Raw genomic sequence first — 10,117 nt, 5'->3', positions numbered from 1 at the left:
ACTTGCTGGGTTGCACTATGAGGCACTTAACTTCATGTTCAAGCCAGTATTTACTTTAATCCATGTACCAGATCATTCATTTCTGCATCACTCCAATTTATGGACTTGAAGTTTGTCAAACTTGTTACCACAAAACTACTCCCTACCAACAATGGTCTTAGGCATGTTTTATGCTCATAATTAATTGTATCTCTTTATGGAAGGAGTTGTAACCAGGAGCTAAGCACGCCAGACTTCTTTCTTCATAGGGAGGATCAATCAGTCAGTTAAGGCTGATCAACTGTGGCCTGAAAGCTCTGGTGAGGGTTTTATTTTTGTATTGTTGGATGTTTCATTTTTGAAAAATTTTTTACATGGCTTGTATGAGCTTAAATTTACAGAGCAACATAATCTTGTCTTTTTGCAGTGACACCTCATAATGACTTTAATGATGTTTGTCTGGTAATTCAAAAGAAAATGAAGTTTAGGAAAAGGGAAGCTAGTCCTGCTTCCCTAAACATATATGCATATACTACTACCACTAAAAAAAAAAAAAAAAAAAAAGCAGAAGTAGGCTATTATCTTATTTGTACCAGGTATTTTAATGTTTTCTGGAGCAGAAACATTTATGTGGTTTTTTTTTTTTGCAGGGGGGAGTAGGTTGTTTGTTTTACAAACAAAAACATGGTATGATATAAAATGATTATATTATGAATTGTCAAGTCAGATTTTTTACAGCTTTTTTGGAATGACGTAGGCTGTAGGATCAGTAGATAAGGATACTGTGCCACACACATGATACAGAAAAAGTTATTACCTTCAGAGAGCTTGCGGCATCACCTCCATACACTGTGTGAAAACCACTAGTGTTTTAAAACATTACCTGAATTCCTTTTTACATAGTTCCTTGGTCAATAAAGAATACAGGCTTTCTCATTTGTACAAACCCGAGCATACTCTTACCTCTGGTGTGATTTTTTTTTTTACTGGGATGCATGCAAGATTCGCAAGGAATTCTACTTTTAAGGATATGGATGTGAAAGGTTTTGTCCGTTCAATACTACCTGTAGTCACACCTTTCTCCTTATTACACGTTTATTAAATGCTCTCTTCACCTGATTACAATTTACACAACCTGTAACTATTTGCATCCGGCAGAACGGGCTGCTCACTCTGCTCGCTTTGAAGCACTGCATATTCTGAACAGCGATAAAACAGCTAAACCCAAACCTCGGCTCTGAGGCAGGGTCCTTCCCGTGCAGCAAAGGGGTTTCCAGTACCGGTCCGAGTCCCGGCAGCAGAACCGCTGCCTGCCCCCGGGCCCCACGGCGCTCGCCGCCGGGGTGGAAGCGGTCACCCGCCCCACCGCGGCTCCTCGTGTGCCCGGTTCTGCAGCGGCCGCTTCAAAACCATCAGCAGAGCAGCGCGATAAGTTTGGTTCCACCGGGACAAAGGGTCTGTGCGTGCGGGTGGGCTACACCTGTGCCGGCCCAGCTCCTCTCAGGACGCGGCGGCCCCGACTCTGTGCCTGTCCGGCCGGGTCCGGGCCAACCACCGAGGCGGGGAATCCCCAATTCTCACCCTCCGCGCGCCCCCTTCCCTCCCTTCCGATCGGAGAGGCCGAGGGCCCGCGGGTACCCTCCCGGGCCGCCTCGGCCCCTCACGGCCGCAGCCCGCCCCGCCGCCCCGGAGGGTGTGTCCGCCGGCGGAGGGGGAGGCGGGGAGGAGGCAGGAAGAGGCCCCCCCGCCCTTACAAAAGCTTCGCGGGCGAGCTCCGGCGCGTTTGCCCCGTGCGGTGCCAGCTATGCCCCTGAAGAAGCCCGTGGGCAAGCAGCGCAGCACCGACTCGGGCGTGGAGCCCGACCGCGGGGCCCTCTCCCAGGAGAAGAAGGATCAGCGCGTCGCGCTCTTCCTCCGAGACTTCGACCAGCAGGGTAGGGCCGGGCGGCAGCGCCGGGCGCGCTGGGGCTGCCCCGCACGGCGCCGAGGGCGGGCACCGTGGCGGTGGCGGTGCTGGCGCTGCCCGGCGCGGGGAACGAACCCCCGAGGGGACGGGAGGGGAGCGGCCGGCCGGAGCCGCTCCGGGGAGGACCGGGAGGCGCGGGAGCTCGCGGGCCTCGTTCCCCGGCTCCCGCGGGCCCCTCGCGTTTTACCTCCCGGCACCGTGTGCCCGCAGGCCCCGGAGCGCCCGATGGCGGCCGCAGGGCTCTCCGGCTCCCGGGCCGGATCACCCCGGACGAACCGCTACTTTATTTTTTAAGGCGGTCTACCCGCGCTTATACTTAGAAATGGGTTACAAATACGGCAATAGAACCCTGGTTTGTTTTAAAGCCAAGGAAAATATCCAGGAAATGAAGAAAGAGCTTGACTCGCTTTTGCAAACAGCCGAGAAGGCCTTTACAGTGGAGCTGCTGAAGATGCCCGTCGCCATCAGGAAAATGAAAAGGAAAGACTTACTCGGTAAGCGCTCGCGGTCCGGTGACGGCCAGGGGCGCGGGCAGCGCGGTGCACCCTTGGCCGGTGCGAGAAAACCCGCAAACGCGGCCGGCTCTGCGGGGACGCTCGCTCCCTGCCGCGCGTTCCCAGCCGGCGCGCAGCAGTGCCGCGCAGCGGGCGCCCAGGGAGCGCGGAGTTCGAGCGGAGTGACCCGCGTAAGGGCGGGTGTGGAATCAGTAGGTAACAGCGTGTAGAGTCTGCAGCCTTGCTCTTAAGTCGTGTGTGCTCTGAAATCGTCTTATGTAAATGCTGAAGAGACAAGGAATAATTCCATGCGTAAGAACATCAGTGCTTATTTCCGTCTGAATCTCTTCGTCCTAACCACAGAGATTATTCTCTCTTTCTGTTAATTTGAAGTCCTTTACTACTGATCCTTTCTTATCTAGTCGTTCATCTGTGATGGTGAGCGAAGAAGTTTAATTTTAACTTCACATTTATGCAGCAGTCTAAACTGTGGTGTGCAGTATATTCCAGTGAGAACTGGTATTTTTGGAATCCACCTTGCAGCTGGAAATTGCAAGGGCTGCACAAAGATCAAACCTAAGGCTCTTGAAAAACTTGAGTTTACTGTAAGCCTTTGCTGAGTATGTGTTTCAGTGTCTTTCTCGAAAACTTGTGCCTGCAAGTGTCAGCTTTCAGCAGCACACTGTGCGGGGGTTTCTCCTTTGAATGCTGTTGTGTGCGGTGTGACTGTGCTCGGTGTCCTTTGAAAGATGAAACGTGCTGATATGGTGTAAGATTGCCATCCTTGCTTTGGGGGAGTGACTGTCCTACAAGACTTGAATCTTGTTCACATGCGACGTGTATGCTAGCTGTGGTTAACTGTTTAAGCAACGGTAGTCCTGAATTACTTGTTCAGCTTCGTAGCCTATAGGGTGAGAACCTACAGATAACAATTACTCCAGTAACAGTATATAAACAAGTTATAGTTTTTTGACTTACAGACTTGCGAGGAGGGGAGGAAGTGGCTCTTGCTGCTGCAGTGGTAAGTGTGTGTTTTCAAATTTTATCACAGCTTACAGAACAGAAGTTGTATTTCTCTGCTGTAAACGTTTCAGACAAGTGATTTTGTTGAAATAGAAGACAATATGAAAAGGCTAGGCAGCCAGCTGTAGTGCAGTTATGAACATTATTTAAAGCTTTAGAGTCATCTGCAGGCAGAAATCCAGATGTTTGTGAAAAAATAAACTGATGTTCAGCCCATCCCACTTCTGTCACTTTATTTTATGCCCTTTTAGTTCCCTGCGTTTTGCAGGATAATAGGCATTTACTGGGCGAAATCTGTTGACTTTCCCTTGCTGGACAAACTTTTCCTTTTTTTTTTTTTTTTTTTTTTTAGACTGACTGCTCCCTAGAAGACATACCAAATCCAAAACTGGTGAGGACCAACAGCAAAAAAGGCAAGTCAATCCAGTAATATATAGCTTGGCTCTTAAATTTTCTTTCTTTTGATTGGTTTTTACTGAGCATTTGTTAAGTGAATGTTAAGCCTGAGGGATACAAGAGGGAAAAGTGTTTAACATACAGGTCCCCTCAGCATTCAGTGTGGAGGCTCCTGAGCTGTTCCTCTGTTCAGGTGCTTTAAAACAGGAGGTAAGAGTTCCTGCCCTTTGGATTTATCACTGAAGATGGCGAGAAGAGGCAGATTGAAGTGACTTGTCAGTGCTTTACAGAAGAGGTAGGAAAGTCACCCCTGTTTTTCGCATAGGTTCCCCTTTGACCTCCTGCGCATTGAGGTTTGTAAGGAAAATACCATTTCTCTCCATACTCCAAAATATGCAGTAAGAAGGACGCTGCCACTGAAATGTGATTCTGTTTGGGGGCTGAAGGGTTATCTAGTGTCCCTTAACTGTCCTGTGTGTCGCAGTGTCTATGACAAACCGCAGTGTTTGCTTTGAGCTCTGTCTTGGGCAAGCGACCACTGGATAGCAGAACCGATACGTAGCTGTGAGTGGATAAACAGGCTTCAAACAAATGAGTTTGAAGTGGTGTTTTGTGCTCTTCATGAGATTTAAAAAAAAATTTTCTTTGTCTTTCTAATGTTTCTAGTTAAGGTAACTACAATTGTTGAATATGAAGATGCCAAGCCTGTTTCTACAAAGAAAATATCTAAAAAAGTAAGTTTATCCTGAACAAACAACGTAACAGTTTAATCAGTTCTGACCTGCTGTGACCCTGCTAGATCCATGACCAGGCAGGCCAGTGGCCTGCTGTTTGTTTGAAAAATCAGTTGTTTTAAATTCAAGGTATTTAAGTTAAAAGCAAGGCTAAACTGTACAGTAAATTAATTTTATAATGAAAGATGGTGTCTGAACTTCACAGACTTGTGAATACTGGCATAGTCTCTCTCTTGACTTACCAATAAGTCTTGATGGCTTGAGGAACCTTTTTTTTTTTTTTTTTTGTTGAAACGTTTTTTAAAAAAGCCCTCAACTTTATGTTTTAATACATGCTTTTCTATAACTGAATGACTTGTGCATTCTTGTCCACCTTGATCTCCAAACCAAATAGCACAGGTGTGTCAATTTTACCACTGGATGCTGAAGAATGTAGCAAGATGACATCAAAGACAAAAAATTATATGCAGAGTTAATGGGCATTAATTGTAAGAGGGCTCACAAGTTGGAAGGGTGTTTTGTTAGGAAGGTGGTTGTTTGTACAGAACTTCAGTTTGAAGTTTTGGCATTATGAAACTCTGGTTTTGAAATGCGTATTTGATGTTTTATGTACATGTAGAACTAGATAAAAGGCGGCACTATGGGGCTTAACTGTTCTTTTTTCAAAGGGAATTCTTACAGTACTGTTCCCTGGAAATATCTATCATCTTGCCTTAAAATGCCACTTCTTTTAACTGCAGTCTTACCTATACGCTTTCAGGTTTCCAAAACAAAGTCGTTGGTTTCATTGCCCTCTGGTTTAAATAGCAAACTGAACCATCTTTCTAGGTAAGAAAGACTGAGCTTTGATAGCTCAAAGTCACTGGAACTTGTGAATGCTGAATAAAACTCTTTCAGATAAAGTAGCTGAGATGTGGGGCCATCTGATAAAGATGTCTTCCATAATCAGAGTCAGATGCGCTGTGGTGATGTGAGCCTTGAACACAAAAAGTGCTCTGGCTGATGGAGGGCTGTAGTTGTATTATCTCTCAACTCACTGAATGCTCAGCTCTGAATCTCTGTAGTCAGTACAGATTTCCAGACAACACTTAATGGAGGAGAGTGTGTAAGGGAATCATCTTTGCTCTGTTACGACTAGTGAATTGTTGTGCAATAGTTTTGCCCTCATACATAGTTGAAAGGGAGGTGTCATTAGCAGGAAAATACACGCTTGCAAAAACACCTTAAAGCTACTTACAGTCATGATGGACCAAATTCAAGTCTCACTGTAAGGTCTAAGGAATTAAAAAATTGGTGGATATCTGGATGAAAATGTTTTTGAGAAGCTCCTGCTACACCTGTGGCTCCAGTGTGCATACTTGTACCCACTAGCACTTGATTTGATAAATTCAAATTGTTTTCAGAGAAATGAGATTTAAATAATGTGTTTAGTGTCCCTAAAAGAAATTAACAAAATCTTAGCCAGGTTTAATTACTTTGTTGAATTTGGATTATAGAATTTTTGGCTAAACAAAATCAAATTAGATAAAACTGCTTTGCCTGGGGAAGTCTAACTTTTCAGTCTTGAAAGGTTGCTTTTATTCAAGTACAGTAGCACTGGACCAAAGCCACATGCCCTTACAGTATCTCCAAAGTCTGTGTGGGAAAAAGGAGACAAAAGGAAGGAGTGAGGTAAATGTTTATCGTCAAGATTTTGGTGAAAAGTTTCTAGAAAAATTGATTCCTGCTGAAAAAGAAACTTCCCAAGAAATTTTTGTACACTCAAATAGAAAGCTGTGGATGCTCCCTTAATTATGCCCAGCTCTGATACTGCAGCCCTGTCTCACATAAATTATCCTTTCCTCCCCCTTGGTGTGAGGCGCTGTTAGATCGCATCTGCCTCTGCAGAGCTGGTTCACATGTGTGTGCACTGGATCTCTGTTGTGGAGCACTTCAGTGTTCTCTGATTCACCAGCTCTTTCTTTGTCTTGGCTAAAACTCTACAGTAGATAGATAAAGAGGAAATAAAAAAAACCAAAACCAACAACCACTTTTTGCTAGGTCTTCTCACTCTTCTGCAAGTGTGACTGAGGCTATTAAGTCTCTTCCTTTGGATTGCAGTGCCACAAATTTCAAAGTCACACCAAAAGTGTCTAAAAGGTAAGAGTTTTTTGGCTTGTTCTTAATAAAGAAATTTGTTAAATTTATTATTTTTTTTTAATTATAAGTTCTACTTCTGCCGAGTATTGTTTAAAGGTATAGTTTACAGCTTAAAGTAATTCTCAGAGCCCAAGCTTGATAAAAAAGTCACCAAAACATCAGCGTGTTTAAAAAAATAAAAATAAACCAAACCCCCAAAGAACCCCAACCAAATAAGTTGACAATCAGTTCTTCGCATATTGAGCAGTTAAGGTTTTCAGTTATAATCATTCTCCACATGCTACAGAGCTTGCTCTTGGCAGAAGCCATCAGCCAAAGTGAGGGGATGAGAAACATGATGTCCTAACTGTGTCACAAAACCAGCAAGTGGCTTGGTTTTATCTTGGCTGCCTCTGAATTTCAGAGGCTTGCTTCCATGCAGAAGAGACTTCACTTCAAAAATGGAAGATTTGAGGAAGAACAAATGTATCGTGAATGCAGTGTGGTGTAAAGCACGCCCTGTATCTCAGAGAGCTTGCAGCTTTGGTTATTTCTTGATATCCGCCTCTGTAGCAGAGACAGTGCACATCTTAGCTTGAGCCCTGAGGCACGAAGTTTCCTCTTCCAAAACTGTAAGCGTTCACTGTTGATATTGGAGAGCGGATAGTCTTGTTACCGAGTGGCCCATGGAAAAACTTAAACATGACTGCCTTTCTGTTAGGTATGTTTGCTACTACTTGCATTTGCTTCATGCTTGGAAATTCCCTGCAGAGCATGGGAAGTCAACCTCAGAGTAACATTTTTGTTGTGTTCTAGTGCTGGACCCCAGCAGACTGTCTCAAGAACTCTACCTACCAGTGGAAGAGTTCAAGGCATGTTACTAAGAAGTAAATCAGTACCCCAAGATAAGACTGTTCCGTTTGTAAACATTCCTCTGGCTGATGGACAGGTATTGAAACTTTTTTTTTTTAAAAAAAAAAACAAACATCATTTTTATCTTACAATAGCTGATAAACTGTGAGTAGTCTGATAGTGATAACTCTTGCTATTCCTGAATGAGTTGCTGCTAAACAAAAGGAAAAATGGTTACTACAGTTTTGCAGTGTAGCAGGGAAGCATGTGATTTTCAGAAAAGCTGGCCACCCAGTAAAAGCTTTCAGAATAGTTTTGATCTTACAACTGTTTCTTTTCATGTTTAGACACTGTGTACGGCCGGTGGCGACCTCCGTGGTATTGATGTGCAACTACTACATCAAGATACAGTACAGCATATTCATAACTTAGTGGTAAGCCTAAACTAGTAGGTTTACATATTCAGACACCTAGTCTCAGGTTTTCATGTGAGATACTGTCAGGAATGCAAATTTGAAGTGATTTGACTCTTCTGAGGTTAAGCCTAAATGGGTTGGCATGAATTGGAGGGAGGAATAGGGCGAGGGAGGAACGGGAAGGGGAGAACTGCCACGTACGTAACGTATAAAAGTAAATGCACTTCAGTGAACACATGCGGTTTGGTAATTGCCAGGGGCCAACAGAAGCATAAGCTCTTCCTTCTAGATTGCTCTGGTGTCTCCTGCCATGTGAGCAAACTGCCATTCACCGTCTCGTATTCACAAGGGCTTACAAGGCTACAGCTAAGTTTCGGTTCCTGTTACGATCTCTCCATTATTCTATGTCCCTTGCTGGGTAAGAACTGTGCTCCTGTTAATTCTCTGCTGCAGTTGAATAGTAACTGCCTTACCTTTGGTTCAGGGAAGTAAATTGTTTTGGAGCAGAATGAACACATCATGCCTGACTCTTCTGAAGATGAGGGTACCTAGGCTTTTGGATGAAGTCATGTGCAGCACTAGGAGTCTATGTAGACATAAGAAATATTAATCAGTTTCCAGTCTTGCAGGTGTTTAGACTTGAATGCAGCTGTCAGAGTTAAGCTAAAGGTCTGGAAGCTGGTTTGTGTTTCATAGCGTGGACCTGGTGCTGTCGGTAGAGAATAGGGGAGTGTTTGCTCGCTGCTTACTTTTAGCAATAGTGACTTTTCTCTCTCTTCTTCCCAGTTCTGTTGGGTAGCTTGAACTAAAATGGATTTTTCTCCCCTTAGAGTGAGCTGACTGTACTGTGTGGAAAGGCAACAGCTAAACCAAATTAACGGAACAGTCTCGTGACTACAAAATATTCATGACAGCTGTTGGTTGCTGCCTCTAAAGTGCATAGAGAATATCTATAATGTCTTAATAAAGCTGTATACTGCCAAGTAAATGTTTTGTTTTTTTTATAAAAGCTTACAATGTGATCTGTATTATTCAATTCCTGTTATCTCTGTGAAGGACACAACAGCAGAAAACAATTCTACTTTTCCAACTTTGGAAAAAGCTTAGTTAACAGCTAACCTCAGTTTGCACTAAAATGACTAGTAAGTAGTAGGTTGCATGTAGGAAATAAGTTTTAACTGATAGTCTAAACAGGACTCTGTTGTTTTTACATAACTATCTGTAAGTGCAGAGCTCTCTTTGTCATTCTTTTCTGCATGCCACAAGCAGAATGTAGTGTTGGTTTATGACTCATGTTTAGTCTTCCCAGTATCAGTCTCCTTGAATGTAACTCTGGAATTAAGCTGAAGGGGAAGCTTCTAAACTCTTGAATGACCTTTTAAGGCATGTAACTTTAGTTCTGTGGTGGCATATATGAACCTGGCACAGGAATAAAACTTATTTCTAGTCTTGTGCTGTGACATGACAGTAGTGTGCAGGATGTCAGATAGCAACCCAGGCTTACTGTAACTTGTGATGTCAACCCAGTTCTTCTAGTACTGACATTCTTTTGAGTAACTTGTACAAAAGACTTCTAGCATCTTTCCTGGTAAAGCCGCCCGTCCAGCAGTCACTGTGCTGTGGGTGCTCTAGTATTTTCAGAGCTTGCGGCTGCACTTGACTTTTATTCTGCCAGTGGTGATTTCAATTAAAGTGTTTGCACTGTGTCAACGGATGGTATGAAAGACTCCCACACTCTTTAAACTAAAATATTAGATGAAAAATGAAATCTAGATGAGTTTTCCTTCTGGTCTGCTTCTACCCTTGCTTCACTTAAGGAAACAAAGGTCACAAATTTCAAATAAGGAAAAAAACCCAGAGCTTTCCAAAGGGATGGGAGACAAAACTGGTAAAGAACATGTATCAAACCCAGATTAAAACTATGCTCTCAGTTAGTAACCAGAAAAATACAGCAATAAACCTCTCCTCCCAATTATACATGAAGTTTACAGAACATTCGTGAATAATTAGCTTTGTAATGCAGTAGTTTAACTGGAATTAACATCCATTTTCCCTTAAATTGGTAAGAGCATCACCTCAATGTGGTATCAGCTTTTGATTAATGCAGGCATTACGAGAGAAATAATTTAACTAGTCACT

General features: G+C 43.6%; 1 protein-coding gene across 2 annotated transcripts; it reads left to right on the top strand.

Moving 5' to 3' along the window:
• Nucleotides 1-1,598: 1,598 nt before the first annotated feature.
• Nucleotides 1,599-8,975, top strand: LOC104483590 (borealin-2). 2 transcript variants are annotated; one of them, XM_086758282.1, is made up of 10 exons: nt 1,612-1,913; nt 2,311-2,439; nt 3,420-3,460; nt 3,815-3,875; nt 4,525-4,592; nt 5,353-5,420; nt 6,633-6,731; nt 7,527-7,659; nt 7,910-7,996; nt 8,809-8,975. In XM_086758282.1, the coding sequence occupies exons 1-10, from the start codon at nt 1,784-1,786 to the stop codon at nt 8,854-8,856; spliced, it is 864 nt and encodes a 287-aa protein (XP_086614408.1). In that variant the 5' UTR covers nt 1,612-1,783; the 3' UTR covers nt 8,857-8,975. The 2 variants fall into 2 exon arrangements, with proteins under 2 accessions (XP_086614409.1, XP_086614408.1); XM_086758283.1 differs by lacking the exon at nt 6,633-6,731 and having other exon boundaries at nt 1,599-1,913.
• Nucleotides 8,976-10,117: the final 1,142 nt, after the last annotated feature.

This window comes from Chlamydotis macqueenii, chromosome 13 (genome assembly GCF_036417535.1).
Source record: "Chlamydotis macqueenii isolate bChlMac1 chromosome 13, bChlMac1.mat, whole genome shotgun sequence".
Taxonomy (NCBI): Eukaryota; Metazoa; Chordata; class Aves; order Otidiformes; family Otididae; genus Chlamydotis; species Chlamydotis macqueenii.
Note: the sequence above shows the minus strand (reverse complement) of the source record. Positions and strands in the feature narration are given on the sequence as shown.